General features: G+C 45.3%; 1 protein-coding gene across 2 annotated transcripts in view; it reads right to left on the bottom strand.

Annotated features, from left to right (window-relative positions):
* Nucleotides 1-21,686, bottom strand: part of LOC132382909 (tetraspanin-4-like) — a 69,580-nt gene that overhangs the window by 35,302 nt on the left and 12,592 nt on the right. The window contains exon 1 of one of the 2 annotated variants that reach the window (XM_059953453.1): nt 16,143-16,184. The exons of the other annotated variant lie outside the window; for it this stretch is intronic. Within the exon in view, the coding sequence (XP_059809436.1) occupies nt 16,143-16,169 (27 nt within the window). The 5' untranslated portion in view covers nt 16,170-16,184. Of the gene's footprint in view, nt 1-16,142; nt 16,185-21,686 lie in introns of those variants that run through there. 2 annotated transcript variants of the gene reach the window in all.

The following is a 21,686-nucleotide window of genomic DNA, read 5'->3' as shown; positions in this document are numbered from 1 at the left end:
GTGAGCAAAAAAAAAAATAGTTCATGGGTTCGTTGTCCATTCAGAAATTTGATGGCAGGGTGGTGGAAGCTGTTCCTTAAATGCTGAAATGTAGAGTGTGTGTCTTCAGGCTCCTATACCACCAGCTTTATGGTAGCAATGAGAACAGGGCATGTCCAGGGTAATGGGGTTCTTTAATGAAGGATGCTGCCTTTTTCAAGGCATCACCTTTTGAAGGTGCCCTCGATGCTGGGGAAGCTACTGCCAATGGTGGTTTTGGCTGTGTTTGCAAAATTTTCTGCAGCTTTTTCCAATCTTGTGCAGAGGTCTCTCCATACCAACCGGTAATGTGACCAGTTAGAATGTTCTCCATGGTACATGGTACCCTCTGCAATTGGATCCTAGACTTCCTGACTGGGAGACCTCAGTCAGTCTGGATCGGGAATAGCATCTCCAACACCATCACACTGAGCACGAGGGCCCCCCCAGGGCTGCGTGCTCAGTCCACTGCTGTTCACTCTGCTGACCCACGACTGTGCTGCAACACACAGCTCGAACCACATCATCAAACTCGCCGATGACACGACCATGGTGGGTCTCATCAGCAAGAACGACGAGTCAGCTTACAGAGAGGAGGTGCAGCAGCTAACGGACTGGTGCAGAGCCAACAACCTGTCTCTTAATATGAACAAAACACAAGAGATGGTTGTTGACTTCAGGAGGGCACGGAGCAACCACTCCCCGCTGAACATCGACAGCTCCTCGGTAGAGATCGTAAACAGCACCAAATTTCTTGGGGTTCACCTGGTGGAGAATCTCACCTGGTCCCTCAACACCAGCTCCATAGCAAAGAAAGCCCAGCAGCATCTCTACTTTCTGAGAAGGCTGAGGAAAGTCCATCTCCCACCCCACCATCCTCACCACATTCGACAGAGGTTGTATTGAGAGCATCCTGAGCAGCTGCATCACGCCTGGTTCGGAAATTGCACCATCTTGGATCGCAAGACCCTGCAGCGGATAGTGAGGTCAGCTGAGAAGATCATCAGGGTCTCTCTTCCTGCCATCATGGACATTTACACTACACGCTGCATCCGCAAAGCAAACAGCATTATGAAGGACCCCATGCACTCGTCATACAATCTCTTCTCCCTCCTGCCGTCTGGGAAAAGGCTCGAAAGCATTCAGACTCTCACAACCAGACTATGTAACAGTTTGTTCCCCCAAGCTATCAGACTCCTCAATACCCAGAGCCTGGACTGACACCTTGCCCTACTGTCCTGTTTATTATTTATTGTATTGCCTGCACTGTTTTGTGCACTTTATGCAGTTCTGGGTAGGTCTGTAATCTACTGTAGTTGTTTTTTTTTGTTTTTTACGTAGTTCAGTCTAGTTTTTGTACCGTGTCATATTGCACCATGGTCCTGAAAAATGTTGTCTCATTTTTACTGTGTACTGTACCGGCAGTTATGGTTGAAATGACAATAAAAGCAACTTGACTTGATGTATAGGAATTTGCAAGTGTCTTTGGTGACATGCTAACACTCCTCAAACTCCTAATGAAGTATAGGCATTGTCATGCCTTCTATATAATTGAATCAATATATTGGCCCAAAATAGGTCTTCGGAGATGCCCATGAACTTGAAGCTGCTGATCCCTCAATGAGGACTGGTGTGTGTTCCCTTGACTTCCCCTTTATGAAATCCACAATTGATTCTTATTGAGGCTGAGTGCAAAGTTGTTACTGTGACACCACTCAAGCCAGCTGATCTATCTCACTCCTGTATGCCTCCTCATCACTGTCTGAAATTCTGCCATCAGCAAATTTATAGATAGTGTTTGAGTTGTCTCATACCTATTGTGTATGCTTCATATCTGACATGGTAAACTGCAAGATAATAGCTGGGAAGTGAATTAGTCTCAATGGTTTTTCTTTGGAGAGAATGGAGGTAATGGGCTGATTTGCCTCTACAATGATTCTGACATGGGATGCATCCTGCTTTCTGTACATCTGTCCAAGATCTACAGATCACTCTGCTTAGCCTTCGTAAAGGAATGCAGAATAAGGATTGATGCCAATAGATTTCCCTTTGTACATTCTGTCCTGGAGATAAGGCCATCTCTCGGTGAGAGGAGCAATCAAAGAACAGGCTAATGTCCCTACCTCTACATTTTAACCTCTAAATGGCACAAGAGTCCATCTGGGTCCTTTAACCTCAAGGAAAAGAATTGGTACGAAATCTAAAAGTTAGTGGCTGGCAGAGTATAGAGTGAAAGATGAAGGGAGAGAAAGGGACAGCACAAACAGAATGTGGGGTGGTGGGATGGAAAATTCCCTTTTTTCCTTGTTATACTTCTGTCTCTCCCTCTCAATCTTCCCTTTCTTTCATCGGCAGGGCAGGGGAGGAGTCCGAAACCAGGAGGGTGAGCGGGGAAAGATTTAGAATGGATCTATGGGGCAACTCTTTCACAGAGAGGATGGTGAGTGTACAGAACAGGCTGCCAGAGGAAATGGTTGAGGTGGGTACAATAGCATCATATAAGAAGCACTTGGACTGGTATATGGAGCGGTGCCTGTCATTGCTTCCAGTTTAAGATGGTGGTGGGTGATTTCCTGAGGCTGCTCATCAGTGGCAAAGCACAAAACGGAAAACTACTCAACAATGATCAACGCTAACCGCGGAGAGGCGAGTGATGGCAAGTGATGACATCTTTCACTCTATACTCTGCCAGCCACTAACTCTTAGATCTCAGCAGGTCGGGCAGCAACTGTTGAAATGAGCAGACAACGTTTCGGGCCGAGGGAATTATATACCGTCTGGGTAGTCTCCAGCCACTTGGTATGAACGTGTTGATCTGACCACAGCATCTGCAGTGTACTTTGTGTTCACTAACCTATAGATTTCCTACCAATTCTCTTCCTTGAGGTTAAAGGACCCAGATGGACCCTTGTGCCACTTAGAGGTTAAAATGTAGAGGTAGGGACATTAGTCTGTTCGCGCATCACTCGCAGGTTAGTACAGGTGAGGCACTATCGAGGCAGTCATAATGTCCCTGAGGAGAGTCCTGGTCCGAACTAGAAAGGCCGATTCTTGGCGGTGGGGTTCAGGCCTCAGAGCGGTCCAAGAGCAAGGAGCAACCTGATGTTTGTACAAATTATGTGCCATGCCAGATTGTAAAGGTCAGGGTGTAGGGACCGGAGGGGAGGAGGGGACAGCTACTCCACGATGTTTACCGGGCCCTGCACTGAACTGAGGCTGTGGCCTGCTCTGGCTGCAGAGGTGCCTGACTTCGTGTCTTTCGTAAAACTTAGTCCAGAAGCTATTTGCTTACTTGTTTTGTCTGCACGATTTGTTTTTTTGTTCTTTTTACCAATTTCTTGTTTCAATGGTCTTTTTAATGGAACATGCTTGTTTGTAAACTGGAGGAACTCAGCAGGTCGGGCAGTGTCCGTGGAAACGAGCAGTCAACGTTTCGGGCCGAGACCCTTCATCAGGACTGAAGAGGGAGGGGGCAGGGGCCCTATAAAGAAGGTGGGGGGAGGGTAGGAAGGAAAAGGCTGGTAGGTGCCAGGTGAAAAACCAAATAGAGGAAAGATCAAGGGGTGGGAGAGGGGAAGCAGGGATAGGCAGGAAAGGTGAAGAAGGAATGTAAGGGGAAAGCACTATGGGTAGTCAAAGAAGCCAGAATCATGAGAGAGGTGATAGGCAGCTGGAGGAGGAGGCAGAGTGAAACTGGGATGAGAGAAGGGAGGGGGAGGGAATTACCAGAAGTTGGAGAATTCGATGTTCATGCCAAGGGGCTGGGGACTACCCAGACGGTATGTGAGGTGTTGCTCCTCCAGGCTGAGTTTGGCCTCATCATGGCAGTAGAGGAGGCCATTTATGGACGCATCCGAATGGGAATGTGAAGCAGAGTTGAAGTGGGGGGGCAACCCGGAGATCCTGTCTGTTGTGGCGGACAGAGCAGAGGTGCTCGACAAAGCGGTCCCCCAACCTGCGTTGGATTCCTGCAGCTTGTTTGTACGTGTTGCTTTGACCACAGCATCTGAGGTGTACTTTGTGTTTATGGTTCTTTTTAATGGGTTCTTTTGAGGGTACTTGCCTGCGAGGAGACGAACCTCAAGGTTGTACAATGTATTCTTTGTACTTTGAGTGTGTGGGTAGGGGCAGGGGTCTGTTTTGCTGTTGTTGTTTATGTTGTTCTGCTGAGTACTGTGGGCATGTTGTGTTGGTGCCGGAATGTGTGGTGACACTCGGCAGGCTGCCCCCAGCACATGCTCGGGGTGTGATGGTTGTTAACGCAAACGGCGCACTGCAGAGATTGTTTTGATGTACGTATGTCTTATAATGAGTAAATCTAAATCTTGCTGAGTGGGTGCCATGGTCAGCATGGGCTAGTTGGGCTGAAGGGCCTGTATCCTTGCTCTGAGGCTCCGTAACAGGAAGAGTGAGAGGCAGAACGAGAAGTTAGAGAACAGTGAAAGGTAGGAAGAGACGGAGAATGTGAGAGGTAAGGGAAGAGAGAATACAGGGGGAGGAAACAGACATTTTAGTGATGCATGCATAAGCAGACTACTCTGTTATGGACGTCCCAACCCCGACTACGGAAGGAGGAGGGTGGGGATGGGGCTGGCAACCCCATCCAGTAAAAACCCAGAGCTCAGCAACGCCAGCAGAGGTTCCAAAGGCTTCATTCCCTGGAGAGGAAGGATCATTTGTCCTGGAAGACATATGAAGTCATGTGAAGCCTGAGGGCCAGTCGACCTTTGGTCCGGTACTGAAAACACTGGCGGCCTGTGCCCACACCGGGCTGATGGGCTTGAGAAGAAGAAGGTCAAACGTAAGTAGACAGAACCCTGAAGAACAGTGAGGGGTTGTCAGGATCTTGATATCTCTCAGTTCCTTTTGCCTAAGATTGGGGAAGCTGGACAGAGATTTCAGCATCTGGCTACAATCACAGTTCAGGACTATGACTGTAGCGCCGGTTTGCGTCGCCGTCCTCGGAGTCCCGATGCTCTTGGAGGAGCCGCTGGGTCCTGATGCTCTCGGAAATGTTATCAAAGTTCTGAGACTGATGAACTGGACTGTAGTTCATATGGGCCTCTGTCAGTTCTATGTTTATTGTGTTCTGGCTCATTCTTTCCAGTGAGGATTTGCGGGCTGGGGGTTTGGGAGATCTGTTAGTTTTTGTGTGTGAGGGAGGAGTTTGGGGTTTGTGAGTTTTTGCTTATTTTTCTTTCATGTGGGCGGGGATTGATGTCTTTCTTTCAACTGCTTCTATGATTTTCAATATTTTATGGCTGTCTGGCGAAGATGAATCCCAGAGTTGTATTCTGTGTACATACTCTGATAACTAAATGAACCTTTGAAAGCTGGGTCCTCCAGTTCCTTTTGCCTAAGATCAGGGAGGCTGGACAGAATTTGCAGTGCCTAGCTACAATCACAGCTCAGGACTGTGCAAGCACAAGTGGAAACTTTGACAGGCTAAATGGAATTTATTCCCTCAACTCTGAATCACATAGGTTGCTAAGAGACGGGCCCCTCTCTGATGAAGATGTGTGCAGCCAAGGCTTGCAGTTGTTTGTAAGATAAAAGGACTTTATTCCCTAAGCTCTTCCCTGATCCAAGAAACTTTCTCCTCTCAACAAAAACTTCACAGGTCAAATATCCAAACATAAACACTTATAAATTATTTGGAAGTGTTAAAAAGGTAAAGAAGCACGTTGATTTGAAACAAAATAGTCATCCTGCATTCCACAATTATTTCACAAAGCAGTCAGCTGAAATCCCATTCCAGCAAGTTGAGTACAAAGATGTCAGCTGACATCGCCAAAGAAGGAAACGCAGAACCTCAACTTTTTTCACAATTCCCCCATTCTTCTTCGAGAAGGTGTCAAGAGGATCTCTTTGAGGAGCAGAGGAGATCAAAGTCCTTAGATGTAAGTAATACCAACAGCTTTTCCTGGTCCAACTACATAGACCTAGAAAGCACCTCAGAAGGTTCAGGATCACCACAACACCACGTTCAAGAACAGTTATTACCCCTCCTCTATCAAGCTCTTTATAGAGGGAATAACTTCACTCAGCCAATGTTCCCACTATGGAAAGTGCATCCATAGTCAAACCTATGGACTCACTTTCAAGGACCCTTCATCTCATGTTCTCAGTACTTATTACTTATTTAATATTATTATTTTTTATATCAGTTCAAGCTGGTAAAACCTGAGGTACAGGCATGGCCAACGACACTCATTTCTCAATTGCTAGGAACTTCCTAATGTTGTTTAGTATTTTGGCTTTTTGAATATTTACAAAAATATTGCTGTGTAGGCCTAAATACTTAATGCTATTATGCAGTGACTTTGGGATGATACCAATTGGAGACGTTACTATTGAGACAATGTATACCCTGTTCATGTTCCATAGTCTTTCAATTTCCTCTTTTAATTCAGCATATTTTTGGTTGATTTTGCTTGTTTATCCTGTATTAGTATATTTACTTTATTTTTTTATTGAGATACAGTGAGGAATAGGCCCTTCTGGCTCTTCAAGCTGCCCTGCCCAGCAAACCGCACCCTCCCCCCCCCCGCCCCCCCCCCCCAATTTAATCCTAGCCTAATCACAGGACGATTTACAATGACCAATTAACCACCGACTAGTATGTCTTTGGACTGTGGGAGGAAACTGGAGCACCTGGAGGAAACCCACGAGGAGAATGTACAAATTCCTTACAGGCCGTGGCAGGAATTGAACCGGGGTTGCCGGTACAGTAAATCGTTGTGCTAACCCAGGCATGGGCAAACTACGGCCCGTGGGCCATATGCGGCCCGTTAAGCTTTTTAATCAGGCCCGCAGAACTTGATGAAATTATATTAATAAACCTTGTTAACGTTTTTTCCCCGCAATTCTGGCGTTTTCCCAATAGATGATGCACTCTATATACATTTGTGGCGACCCATTTCCTGACACGTCCGAACCGGCTCACAATTAGCCAGAGTTCCGGCTAAGGGAGATTGCCTGCGGGGATTTGCGAGCACAGAGCTTTAGAGCCTCTGCACCACGGGGGGCAGGTTGAGGGAGGCTTAAAAGTGAGGCTGGGGATTTCGAATAAAGTTTTTTTTCTTCGACTGCAGTTACCGACTCCGTGTCGTAATTTTAGCGCTGCATGTAGCACACCGCTACACATTGACCTTTGTTGAGGTGCAGCGTATTACTCCGCATTTGTGCTTTACTCTTTGTTCGGCTCGACCTATTTGTGTGAACAGGCGTTCAGCGTCATGAACATCAACAAAGCCAGCCACAGATCCAAGTTAACTGACCAACACCTCAGATCCATCCTGAGAATTGCCACAACAAAACTAAATCCAGACTTTGATGCACTGGCTAAAAAGGGAGACCAACAACACTGTTCCCACTGAAATTAAAAATAAGTTTCTTCATTGTGTTATGTAAAAAATGCATTTGAAAATATTTTTTTCAATAAGCCTTACATGTTACATGTCATTTCTGTTAAGTGATGGACATGAGTAGTCCGCAGGTGCACGTACGTTCTCAAAATAAAAAATGCGCTCCAGATCAAATAACGCGCTCCGCATACTGGCGCGCTGTAACTGTTCTGTCCTTGTGCTGGTCGTTGTTGAGTTTTGGCACAGGGGACAATTGAATAAGAAGGAGCAGGACAAGTAGACCTGCATCTCCTACCGTTTTTGAAATAAAGACAGTCAGGAGGAGAGTGATGATGATAATATCTTGAAGGATAACAGAATTTTCAGTGCTTTAAAATAATAACTGTTACTATTAAAAAAGCTGTATTTTATTCATTTAATTTTCAGTGTTTTAAAAGTCATTTCAATAAATAGCTAAATACCATGGGACTTCAAAGACGGATAATTTGTTGTAATGCATTTGTTCATTTTCAATTGAAATTAAAGCACATGTTTTCTACATATCCCATGATATTTTATTTTCTCTTATGAGGTGTATTACCAAAACACTCCATCCATCTGCTCCTGGTCCGGCCCCCCTGTCAAATTTTAGAACCCTTTGTGGCCCACAAGTCAAAAAGTTTGCCCACTCCTGTGCTAACCACTACGCTACCGTACCACACCATCTGGATGGTTATTATGGATTGCCCCATCTGTAGTAATGGATCAGTTGAAATATAATTTGTGGAACTCTGACTCTGAAGCTGGATCAGGCTTGTACCTACAATAAGGCATGGGTTCTTTTATGAACATGAGATTCATTTTCTTGTGAGTATTAACAGTAAACACAAAGAAACACAATAGGATTGATGAAAGACCACACCCAACAAGACGGACAAACAACCAACGTGCAAATGATAATAGGCTGTGTTGCTTTCCTGCGATTGTGTTTCGTGTTGATGTGCTCAGTCATGGGAGGGGCTTTACCTATGAAGGACTGGGCCGTATCCATTAGTTTTTGTCATTCAAGGGTGTTGGTGTTACGATACCAGGCTGTGACACAAGTATGCAATGCACTTTGCTAAAGCTCTACACAAAGAAGCATCGTAACATCATTATTAGGGTGCTCGCCAAAATCCCAAATCCTGAGTAACACACACAAAAACTCAGCAGGTCAGGCCAGCTGTTGACGTTTCAGGCCAAGACTCGTCATGAGGACTCCTGACCAGCAGGATGTTGCCTGACCTGCTGAGTTCCTCCAGCGTTTTGTGTGTGTTGCTCTGGATTTCCATCGTCTGCAGAATCTGCCGTGTGAACCAAGTGCTGTTCATCTGCATGCACCAATTTTTTATTGCGTCCATGGTCCGACTTGCCGGAATGTAATGGGTACTTAAACAAGGGCAAAGAAAAGAATGGGAATAAATTAGTTTTATTCGTCGCATGTACATCGAAACATACAGTGAAATGTGTCGTTGGCTTCAATGAGCAACACAGTCTGAGGATGTACTTGGGGCAGCCTGCAAGCATTGCCAGGCTTTCAGTGCCAACGTAGAATGTCCACAACTCTCTAACCCTAACCTGTATGTCTCTGGAATGTCGGAGGAAACTGGAACACCCAGAGGAAAGTCTTACTGGCAAACGTACAGTCTCTGGTAAATAAAATCAAAGAGCTAGACTGCTGTACCAGGGGGACATTTAAAACTATTGTGTTTTTTTGTTCCACAGAACCTTGGTTGTCCCCTGCTATTCCAGACTCTGTGATATAGCCTGACAGTTCCACAATCCACTGCCAAGATAGGATTCCTGAGCCTTTCAAAGGCAGAGGAGGTCCCGTAAGCTTTATGATCAACTCATTTGGTGTAGAATCGTTGGCGTGCTGTCTCTGTCCTGCTCACCCGACCTGGAACGTCTCACGATCAAGTGTTGTCCCTTTAACTGCCGGGGGAGATTTCAGCCATCACCTTGGTATCGGTGTAGGTTCCACCTCAGGCCCGTGTCAAACGGGTTCCAGATGAACTGAGTGATGTAATCAACAGGCAGGAAACAGACCCTCCTGATGCCTTCCCATCATTTTGGGGGATTTTAACCAGGCCAGCTTGAAAAAGTCTCTAAATAATTATTACCAATGTGGTACCCGAGGAACCGACACACTGACCATTCAGGGCACCTACCGTGCTATCCCACCACCACACCTTGGAAAGTCTGATCACCTGTCTGTACTTCTACTCCCTGAGACTGAAGACTGCAACACCGGCAGTGAGGACCAAGAAGATATGGACGATTACAGTTCAGGAGCATTTGCAGGACAGCTTTGAATCGGAGAACTAGACCATATTCAGGGATTAGTCTTTGGGTCTGAATGAGTATGTCACAGCTGTCACTGACTTCTGTAAAACTTGTGAGGATGAGAGCGTACTGTACATAACCAAATCAACAACTGTGGATAAACCAGGAGGTTCGTAGTCTGCTGAGGGCTAGATCTGAGACACTGAAGCCTGGCGACCCAGGTCTGTAAAACAAAAGCCGGTACAACTTGTGGAGGGGTATTTCAAATCAAACGAACAAATCTGAACAAGGTTGGAGGTGACATCAGATGCACGTCAACTCTGGCAGGGTTGGCAGGCCATTACCTCCTACAAGGTGAAACCCAGCATCATGAATGGCATTGATGCTTTGCTCCGAGACAAGCTCAACGTCTCTTATGCTCGCTTTAGAAGGGAGAATAAAACGACAGCAATGAGGATCCCTACAGCAGCCAGTGAGCCTGTGATCTCTGTCTCAGAGGCTGCCGTCAGAATCTCTTTCAAGAAGGTGAACCCTCGCAAGGCATCAGACCCCGATGGTGTACTTGATAGGACTCTGAAAGCCTGTGCCAACCAACTGGCAGAGGTGTTCAAGGACATTTCAATCTCTCATTGCTACAGTCGGAAGTTCTTGCCTTTTTCAAAAGGGCAACAATCATACCAGTGCCAAGAAGTGCATTGTGGGCTGCCTTAATGACTATTGTCCAGTAGCGCTCACATCTACGACGATGAAATGCTTTGAGAGTTTGGTCATGAACAGAACCAACTCCTGTCTCAGCAAGGACTTGGACCCATTGCAATTTTCCTATTGCCACAATAGGCCAACGGCGGACACGATCTCACTGGCTGCCCACACGGCCTTGAACCAGCTGGACAACACAAGTACCTAGGTCAAGCTGCTGTTTATTGACAACAGTTCAGTGTTTAACACAATCATTCCTACAGTCCTAATCACAAAGCTTCAGAACCTGGGTCTCTGTAACTCCCTGTGCAACTGGATAGTCGACTTCCTCAGCGGAAGACCACACTCTGTGTCTATCAGAAGTAACATCTCCTCCTCAGCACTGGTGCACCTCAGGGGTGTGTGCTTAGCCCGCTGCTCTACTCTACTCTCTCCACACTCGTGACTGCGTGGCCAGGCACAGCTCAAACGTCATCTATAAATTTGCTGACTGTACAACTGTTGTTGGCAGAATTTCAGATGGAGACGAGAGGTTGTATAGGAGTGAGGTATACCAGCTGGTTGAGTGGTGTCACAGCAATCAATGTCAGTAAGAGCAAAGTACTGATTGTGGACTTCAGGAAGGGTAAGACGAGGGAACACACACCAGTCCTCATAGAGGGAGCAGAAGTGGAGAGAGCGAGCAATTTCATGTTCCTGGGTGTCAATATCTCTGAGGATCTAACCTGGTCCCGACATATCAATACACCTTCAAAGAAGACCCAACAGCAGTTATATATCATTAGGATATTGACACTTGCAGATTTCTACAGTGGTACTGTGAAGGGCATTCTAACTGGCTGCATCATTGTCTGGTATGGGCGGGGATGGGGAAGAGATACTGAACAAGATCAAAATATATAACCGTATAACAATTACAGCATGGAAACAGGCCATCTCAGCCCTTCCAGTCCGTGCCGAATGCTTACTCTCACCTAGTCCCACTGACCTGCACTCAGCCCATAACCCTCCATTCCTTTCCTGTCCATATTCCTATCCAATTTAAATTTATCTAAATAAGCTGCAGAGAGTTGTAAACTTTGTCACCTCCATCACAGTGGGCACTAGCCTCTGTGGTATCCAGGGCATCTTCAAGGAGAGATACCTCAAGAAAGGTGATGTCCATCATTAAGGACTCCCATCACCTGGGCCATGCTCTCTTCTCGTTGCTACCATCAGGGAGGAGGTACAGAAGCCTGAAGGCACACATTCAATAATTTCATGACATATGCTGGTGATATTAAACCTGATTCTGATTCTGAAAGTCACACGGTCACAAGGAGAACACAGTTCTTTCTCTGTAAGTGTGTGTGTCTGTATTGTGTTCCTAACGGCCGGCAGTCATAGGACCATGGGGCCATGAGACAAGAGAGCAGATTTAGGCTATTCTGCCCGTGAATTTTACCTGCTTCCCAACCTACGTCACAGCTTCAGAGACTGCAACATTCAATCAGCACCAAGGCCTTCAATTTGGAGTAGTTCTGTGTTGTCTTATAAATAAACCTGTACTTGCTGTGTCTCTGGGTCCTGAAGATGCTACAGAAGACTTTAAATCGTCTCACAGGCTAAATTTGACACTGATACAACAGCTTAGTCTTGTCTTGTTGAGGAAGGTGGGGGGGGGGGAAGCTAACTCACTTAGGGGTAAACAGTCCAGTGTTTAGGCTGGGGTTAAAATCGGGGCATTGCTGGGCGGTGTGGCTCAAAGTGTCAGGGGGGCCTGTTCCACACTGTATCTCAATAAAATAAAACAAGAATAAGACAGCATGGCTTGAATGGTGGGGGATCTTTGACAGCATAACTCTTGGCCTCTCCTTTAGTCATCTGTGCTGTCAAAAGCAAACTTGAAAGGCTTTGACCAGAATGGGTCACAACCCCAATGCTGAGGAATGAGAACTCTCTGGAATCAACAGAGTCGCCCTGGGCCAAAAACTTTCCTTCCCTGTCATAAACTCCCAGTGACTCTGAAACAGAAACAGGTTTAATATCACTGACAAATGAAGGGAAACTTGTTGTTTTGCGGCAGCAGGACAGTGCAAGGCATAAAATCTACTACAAATTACAATAAGAAATAGAAGGTAAAAACGAGGAAAGGAATACAATAAACTGCACACTGACAAACAACTAATGTGGAAAAGAAGATAAACCGTGCAAACTTTTTCAATATTACAGTTTTTATATCTTTGTGTTCTTGTTTTTTTTTTGTACGGGGAGGCATTTGGGAGGGGTTGATGTCTTACTGTGTTTTTTGTGCGGGGGAAGGGGATTTGGGGCTCAATGTTCTTATTGTATTTTGTGTGGGGGGGGTGTTGAGGAATTAATGTTGGTGTTGCCTTGATTTTTTTTTGTATGGGGAGGGGGGTGGGTTTTCTGCCTTTCAGGGTTTTCCTGGTTTCGTGACTATCTGGAGAAGGAGAATCTCCGAGTTGTGTACTGCATGCGTACTTTGATAATAAGTGAACCTTTGAAATACAAGAAAAAAAACAAATAATAAGTAAACAAACTGAGAACGTAAGTTGTAGAGTAGTTTCAAGGTGGCACTGGGAACACACAACAATGCTTTGTAGGCACCACACAAAGACTATCAGAAGATAAAGGTGACTTTATTTAAAGTTGGCTTTCCGCTTAGATTGATTAGCAGAATAGGCCAACCAGTATAATCAGTCTCAGCTACCAGCACAGCTTGTAGTAATTTTAAGTCTCCTGTTAAACATTTGGGTCTGATTAGAGTAATCAGCTCGTTGCAGCAACCATATCAGAGGAGCAGGAGGCCGCTCCTGTGCAGGAAGAAGGTGGAGGTACAGTCAGGAAGGAGACACCTGGCACTGAGAACTGACATGGGTCAGAGGCCGGGGGCAGGAGGGGGGTGGGAATCAGAGTAGGCAGAAAAAAGCCAGGGCGAGTGAGTGGAGCCTGAGGGGCTGAGTGAGGGGAAAGGAGGCTGAGAGATGGGCACCTGGAGTTCTGGCAACACACGCAAAATGCTGGAGGAACTCAGCAGGCCAGGTAACATCTTTGGAAAAGGGTAAGCAGTCCATGTTTCAGGTCGAAACCCTTCATCAGGACTGTAAAAAAAGACGAGAAGTCAGAGCAAGCAGGTGGGAGGGGAGGGGAAGAATTAGGAGGTGGCAGGTGATAGATGAAACCGGTAGAGGGAGGGGTTGAAGTGAAGAGCTGGAAAGTTGACTGGTGAAGGAGATAAAGGGCTGGAGAAGGGGGAATCTGACAGGAGAGGGAGGAGCACCGGAGGGAGGCGACGAGCAGGTGAGGAGGTAAGGCGAGAGAGGGAAACAGGAATGGTGGGGAGGCAATTACCAGAAGTTGGAGAAATCGATGTTCACACCATCAGGTTGGAGGCTGTCCAGACGGAATATCAGGTGTTGCTCCTCCAACCTGAGTGTGGCCTCATCATGGCAGTAGAGATGGCCATTGGCTCAAATGTCGGAATGGGAATGCAGTGAGTGGCCGTTGAGAGATCACACTTTTTCTGGAGAACCAGTGTCACCCAAGTCATTCCTTGTTCTCATTGTTACCATCAGGAAGGAGATACAGAAGCCTGAAGGTACACACTCAACTTCTCCCCCTCTGACATCTGATTTTTGAATGGACAATGAACCCATGAACACTACCTCACTACTTTTATAATTACTATTTTTGCACTAATTATTTAATGTAACTATTTAATACACTACATACTGTAATTCATGCTTTTTTTCTATTACTACGTCTTGCATTCTACTCCTGCCGCAAAGACAACAAATTTCATGACGTATGTCGGTGATATGAAACCTGATTCTTATTCCTGACCCGAAGAGGCAGCTAACAGTCGATTCCATTGGGGCGGCACAGGAGCAAAGCAGTCGGTGCTTTGATTTTCACTGCCAGTGATCACTGACCCAGGTTCAATTCCAGCTGCTGCCCGTAAGGAGTTGCTATGTTCTCTTTGCGAGCTTCCTCCGGGTGCCACCATTCACTCCCACCTCCCAAGGACGTACTGATTACGATTAGTGAGCTGTGGGCAGGCAATGCTGGCGTTGGTGTCACTTGTGGGCTGCCCCCAACACAATCCTCGCTGCTTTGATTTGACACAACTGATGCATTTCACTGTTTGTTTCAATGTACACGTGGCAAATGAAGCTAATCTTTACAGTGGGTCTGGAGTCACATTTAGACCAGCCTGGGAAAAGACTGCAGATTGTTCCCCAAAGTCCATTAATGGGCTGGAATAATCCACTGGATTCGTGACGACCATTAATGAACTTTGATTTATTTTCTGGAATATGGAATTTTCTCCCATAAGAAGTATTGGTTGTGACACATTTGTTTGGCTACTTATTTCTGAGGCAGAAGTTTGCTGGTTCAAATTCCACTCACACTTATACATCTTGAAATAGTCCAAAGGCTTCAGAGCCCAAATAGCACCTTTGAAACAACAATAGATCTTTGACACACATACACACACACTCACTCACTCTCACACACACTCACTCTCTCACACACACTCTCACTCACTTACACACTCACTCACACACACACTCACACTCACACACACACACAGACAGACTCTCTCTCTCTCTCTCTCTCTCTCTCCCCCCCACCCCCCTCTCTGAGACTCTCTGCCTCTTTTCCTGTCTCTCTCCGGTGATCTACAGTCCGAATCTCTGATCTCCAATGAAATGTCTTGTGGTGTTTAGCTTTATGGGAGGAAGTGACCTTGCAAACAGATCTCCCTTCAAGAAACAAAACGAGAGTATGGGGCCTTTTATTGGAATAGTTAGACCATTTATAGCCTTCAGCTTCTAACAACAGTGCTGGGAGATCTGTGAGACTCTACATAAACCTCTAGCTGTTCTTAATTAAGATGTGTATGATGGAAAAATGTTGTTTGGCCATTGATTCTCTCCTCACCTACTGCCTCCAGCTTCCAACTTCCCTCTCTTCCTGTTTACTTGTGTGACTCTTCTATTAATCGCAGTATTTATGGACAGCTATGTGTAATCTAAACACAAGAGATTCTGCAGATGCTGGAAATCCAGAGGAACACACACACACACAAAATGCCAGAGGAACTCAGTAGGTCAGGCAGTGTCTATGGAAGGAATGTTTTTTTCAGGACTTCACCCTGATGGAGGGTCTTGGCACAAAATGTCGACTTTTTATTCCTTTCCACAAATGCTGCCTGACCTGCTGAGTTCCTCTGGTATTTTGTGTGTGTAAGCTGATTATTTTGAGGTGGAAAAGTGCCTTAGTCTTTTCAGGCATTTAGATTGACACATGAATGGGCAGGGAGTGGAGGGATATAGGCCATGGGCAGGCAGATGGGATAAGTGTACATTGGCATCGTGGTCAGCACAGACATTCTGGGTCGAAGGGCCTGTAACTAATTTCTACACATGGATTGTAATAGGTGGAGGAAATAGAAACTCGAAGAATATCTCCCAATAAAAGCAAAATGCCGTAGATTCCGGTTAATTGTGGCCCAATTAAGTGGCTGCTTCAATTAGCCAAAGTGTTGTGGAAATAGTTGCAAAGCTATAAAAAAAGACAAACTATGTATAAAATTATGTATTTAAATGAAATACAGAACAAATTAGAACACTAACAATACTACTACAGTACTAATAAACTGTGCATTAGTTCCTAATAGTTACTGTCAAAGGAATTCATCCGTGTTGGATTCTTTTGATTGTAAATGAACAAAATCAATGCAGACACCTGGTGCAGATAATGGACTGTCTTCATACAATGTTGCCGACAATTACATCGTCTAAATCTTCAGTTTCATTGTAGCATTCAAGATGATTATTGATACCTTCAAATTCTTCATAGTTTCTAACCTGCTGAAGTAGGGAAATTGTTTCATTTTCACTCCTGGTCATTTCTGGCATCTCTAATTCTCAAAGCTCGAAACCACAGTGAGCAAAACGGTTCTGAATTGTCTTACTGCTTATTTCTTACCAACTAACAGTGACAAAAATTGCTCCTTTTTGAACACAGACACACACAATTGACACTATTTATAAACTGTTTGCTTGAAGTACAGTGTAGCATCTAACAGGCATGTAATTGCACACGATTGACACTAGTGACCTGCACTAACAAAGCAGCATGTTGTCCCAATAAGCAAAGGGAATTTTGGCTACTTTCTCAATTTAGTTTCTGTTCTTTAAGAGTTGTCCCAAATAAACAGCTGCCCCAATTAGCTGATGGCCCAATTAATTGGAATCCACTGTACTGTTTTAAGAAAGGGATTGGGGAGTGGTGATGCACATTAAATCAATTATTTTCAGCAGGTAGTAAACCAGTCTGATTTACAGAGAATTGAGCAACCTTTGATTCCAGGTGGCTATGCCATTGTCAATACAGGTAGCCTTGACTGATAACTGGTCTGAGTTCCTGGAGCTCTTTGACATCTAGAACATTCTGCCACACTCTCTCTTTTTCATACTTTAACTGTGCTGGAACTAAAGTTTGTTGCGGTCCTTCCAAATGCCTAACTCTTCCCTTGTGCCTCAAAAACTTCATCCTCTTCCCTTCCTGCAAACTTTCACCCAGACACCCAGTGTTGCTTATCTCATCTACTCGCCCACGTGCAGACGTAGCTTTGAAAGTGCCCTGGCTGGTTATATCACGGTCTGGTACACCGATTCAAAGGCCGCAGACTGTGGAGGATTCTGCCCCACACATTCCAGGCATGTTCCTCCCCAGCATCGGCAGTATTTCCAGGAGACTCTGTTTCAAGAAGGCAACGTCCATCATCAAAGGTCCCCACCATCTGGACCATGTCACATTTCCACAGCTACCATCATACAGGAGGTACAGAAGCCTTAAGTCTCACACCATCGTTCAATAACAGCTACTTGCATTCAACCATTCAATTCTTGAACCAACTGGAAAAACCTTATTCAATACAGCTTAGCAACACCAAACACGAGGAAATCTTCAGATGCTAGAAATTCAAACAACAACACACACAAAATGCTGATGGAACACAGCAGGCCAGGCAGCATCTATAAGGAGAAGCACTGTCGACGTTTCGGGCCGAGACCCTTCGTCAGGACTAACTGAAAGGAAAGATAGTAAGAGATTTGAAAGTAGTGGGGGGAGGGGGGAAATGCGAAATGATAGGAGAAGACCGGAGGGGGTGAGATGAAGCCAAGAGCTGGAAAGGTGATTGGCGAAAGTAATACAGAGCTGAAGAAGGGAAAGGATCATGGGACGGGAGGCCTAGGGAGAAAGACGGGAGGGGGGGGGGGAAGCACCAGAGGGAGATGGAGAACAGGCAGAGAGAGAGAAAAAAAAATCAAACAAAAAATCAACTAAATATGTCAGGGATGGGGTAAGAAGGGGAGGAGGGGCATTAACGGAAGTTAGAGAAGTCAATGTTCATGCCATGGGTAGCCTCCAACCTGATGGCATGAACATTGACTTCTCTAACTTCCGTTAATGCTCCTCCTCCCCTTCTTACCCCATCCCTGACATATTTAGTTGTTTGTTTGTTTGTTTTTTTTCTTCTCTCTGCCCATCACTCCGCCTGTTCTCCATCTCCCTCTGGTGCTTCCCCCCCTCCCGTCTTTCTCCCTAGGCCTCCCGTCCCATGATCCTTTCCCTTCTCCATCTCTGTACCACTTTCGCCAATCACCTTTCCAGCTCTTGGCTTCATTTCACCCCCTCCGGTCTTCTCCTATCATTTCGCATTTCCCCCCTCCCCCCACTACTTTCAAATCTCTTACTATCTTTCCTTTCAGTTAGTCCTGACAAAGGGTCTCAGCCCGAAACGTCGACATTGCTTCTCCCTATAGATGCTGCCTGACCTGCTGTGTTCCACCAGCATTTTGTGTGTGTTGTTAGCAACACCATGACTACTTTGCCACAATATTGACCATAAGAGATAGAAGCAGAATTAGGACATTTGTTCCATCGTGTCTGCTCTGCCATTTCATCTTATCTGATCCAATTTCCCTCTCAGCCCCAATCTCCTGCCTTCTCCCCGTATTCCTTCATGCTCTGACTAATCAAGAATCAACTAATCAACCTCTGCCTTAAATATACCCAATGACTTGGCCTGCACAGCTGCTTGTGGCAATGAATTCCACAGATTCACTGCTCTCTGGCTAAAGAAATTCCTCCTCATCTCTTTTTTAAAAGAATACCCCTGTGTTCTGAGGCTGTGTTCTCTGGTCTTGAAATCCCCCAGCATCCTCTCCACGTGCACACTATTGAGGCCTTTCAACATTTCAATGAGATCCCCCCCACCCTCATTCTTCTCAGCCAAGGCTCAGAGCCATTGGATGCTTTTCCTATGATAAGCCTTTCAATCCTGGAATAATTTTTGTGAATCTCCTTTGAACCCTCTCCAATGTCTGTACAATTTGTTCTAATTGTGTACTTTCTTGTAAAAATTTACCGTAATTTATATATAATTGATGTTTTTCCTTGTGAATGCTGCTTATCTGATACTCTGGGCCTGTGATGATGCTGCAAAGAGATTTTCATTGGATCTGTATACACATGGTCCATAGGACACTCAAAGCTGCTGTGCAGGTTGATTCTGTGGTTAAGAAGGCATGGTGTGTATTGGCCTTCATCAACTGTGGGACTGAGTTTAAGACCTGAGGGGTAATGTCGCCTCACTGCAGGAAGGATGTGGAAGCCATAGAAAGGGTGCAGAAGAGATTTACAAAGATGTTGTCTGGATTGGGGAGCATGCCTTACGAGAACAGGTTGAGTGATCGCGGCCTTTTCTCCTTGAAATTTCGAAGGATGAGAGGTGTATTAGATGATGAGAGGCATTGATTGTGTGGTTAGTCAGAGGCTTTTTCCCCCAGGGCTGAAATGGCTAGCACAAGAGGGCCACAGTTTTACGATGCTTGGAGGCAAGTACAGAGGAAATGTCTGAGGTAAGTTTTTTTACACAGAGAGTGGTGAGTGCGTGGAATGAGCTGCTGGAGACGGTGTTGGAGGCAGATACAATAGGGTTTTTTAAGAGGCTTTTAGATAGGTATATGGCGCTTAGAAAAATAGAGGGCTATAAGTAAGCCTAGAAATTTCTGAGGTAGGGACATGTTCAGCACAACTTTGTGGGCCAAAGGGCCTGTATTCTGCTGTAGGTTTTCTATGTTTCTATGGACTTGTGCAGATGACAATAAACTTGACTTTGACTTTAACTTTGGTGCTGTCCCAGCCCATACTTCTTCTCCTAACATGAGAAGGATGTAAAAGTGTTTAAGTAACAGTCCACTGCAGAGCTGGTACTGCTATGCGTGACTGAGGAACACACCTGAAACCCTGCGGGGGCAGAGTTTCAGATCTCTGGATCACTGGGATCCCTTCTGCGGAAAGTATGACCGGTTACTGAACCCGAGGAGCTCCAACATCCTTGTGGGCAGGTTTGCTAGAACGGTTGGGGAGGGTTCTAATTTGACAGGGGATGGGAACTGGGGTGATAGGGTGCAGGATGGGGCAGTTGGTATACTAGTCGATGAGTGTGCAGTGAGACTGTGAGGAAGGACAGGCAGATGATCGGGCAAAATCGCAGTCAGTGGGATGAGTTGAAGTGTAATGGGAACAAAATCAAAAACAGTGGACTGAAGGTGTTATAGTTGAATGCACACAGCATACGGAATAAGGTAGATTATCTTTTAGCGCATTTACAGATTGGCAGGTATGACATTGTGGGCATCTCCAAGTTGTGGCTGAAAGAAGATCATAATTTGGAGCTTAATGTCCAAGGATACTCATTATATCGAAAGGACAGGTAGATAGGCAGAGAGGGTGAGGTGGCTCTATTGGTCAAAGAAAAAATAAATTAAAACTTTAGAAAGAGGTGACATGGGATCAGAAGATGCAAAATCCTTGTGGGTAGAGTTAAGAAACTGCAAGGGTAAAAAGACTCTGATGGGAGTTATATGCAGTCTCCTACACCAGCCAGGATGTGGGCAACAAATTAAAATGGGAACTAGAAAAGGCATGTGAAAAGGGCAAAGTTGTAATAATCATGGGGGATTTCAATATGCAGGTAGACTGGGAAAATTAGGTTGGCGCCGGATCCCAAGACCGAGAGGTTGGATGGCTTTTTAGAACAGCTTGTGGTTGAGCCCACCAGGGAAAACACGATTCTGGATTCGGTGTTGTGTAATGAACCAGGTCTGATTAGGGAGCTGAAGTAACCCTTAAGAGAGAGTGATCATAGAATGATAGGATTTGCCCTGCATTTTGAGAGGGAGAAGATAAGGTCAGATGTATGAATATTTTGGTGGAGTAAAGGGAATTACAGAGGTGCTTGGGAAGCTGATAAAGCCACTGTAGATGGACTGCACACCAGAGTTCTGAAGGAGGTGGCTGAAGAGTCTGTGGAGGCATTAGTGATGATCTTTCAAGAATCACTCGTTCCTTGAATGGTTCCAGAGAACTGGAAAATTGCAAATGTCACCCTACTCTTTAAAAAAAAAGTAGGGAGGGAGAAGAAAGACCTGTTAGCCGGACTTAGTGGTTGGGAAGATGTTGAAGTCTATTATTAAAGATGAGGTTCTGGAGCACTTGGATGCAGATGATAAAGTAGGCCAAAGACAGTGTGGTTTCTGCAAGGTTTCTTTGACTGATAAATCTGCTGAAATTCTTTGGGGAAATAAAAAAAATGAGATTTTGTGGATGTTATATATTTGGATTTTCAGAAGTCCTTTGACTAGGTGCTTCATGTGAGGATGTTTAACTAGTTAAGCGCCCATGGTAAGATACAGGAGAGATACAAACATGGGTAGAAGACCGGCTGATTGGCAGAAGGCCAATCTATTTAGCTGCTGGTGACCAGTGGTGTTCTGCAGGGGTCACTATTGGGACCACTTCTTTTCACGTTACATACCAGCGATTTGGATGATGGGATTGACGGCTTTGTGGCCAAGTTTGCAGACGATACAAAGACAGGCAGAGGGGCATGTAGTATTGGGGAAGCAGGGAGTCTGCAGGAGGACTTGGATAGATTGGGAAAATGGGAAAGAAGTGGCAGGTGGAATACTATACAGGAAAGTGTATGGTCATGCACTTCGGTAGAAGGAATATAGGTGTAGAATATTTTCTAAATGAGGAGAAAATTCAAAAATCAGAGGTGGATTCCCTAAACGTTAACTTGCAGGTGGTAAGGAAGGCAAATCCCATGTTAGCGTTCCTTTCAAGAGGATTAGAATACAAGAGCAAGGATGTGCTGCTGAGGCTTTATAAAGCACTGTTCCGGCAGCACCTGGAGTATTGTGAGCAGTTTTG

The sequence above is a fragment of the Hypanus sabinus genome, chromosome 29, assembly GCF_030144855.1.
Source record: "Hypanus sabinus isolate sHypSab1 chromosome 29, sHypSab1.hap1, whole genome shotgun sequence".
Taxonomy (NCBI): domain Eukaryota; kingdom Metazoa; phylum Chordata; class Chondrichthyes; order Myliobatiformes; family Dasyatidae; genus Hypanus; species Hypanus sabinus.
Note: the sequence above shows the minus strand (reverse complement) of the source record. Positions and strands in the feature narration are given on the sequence as shown.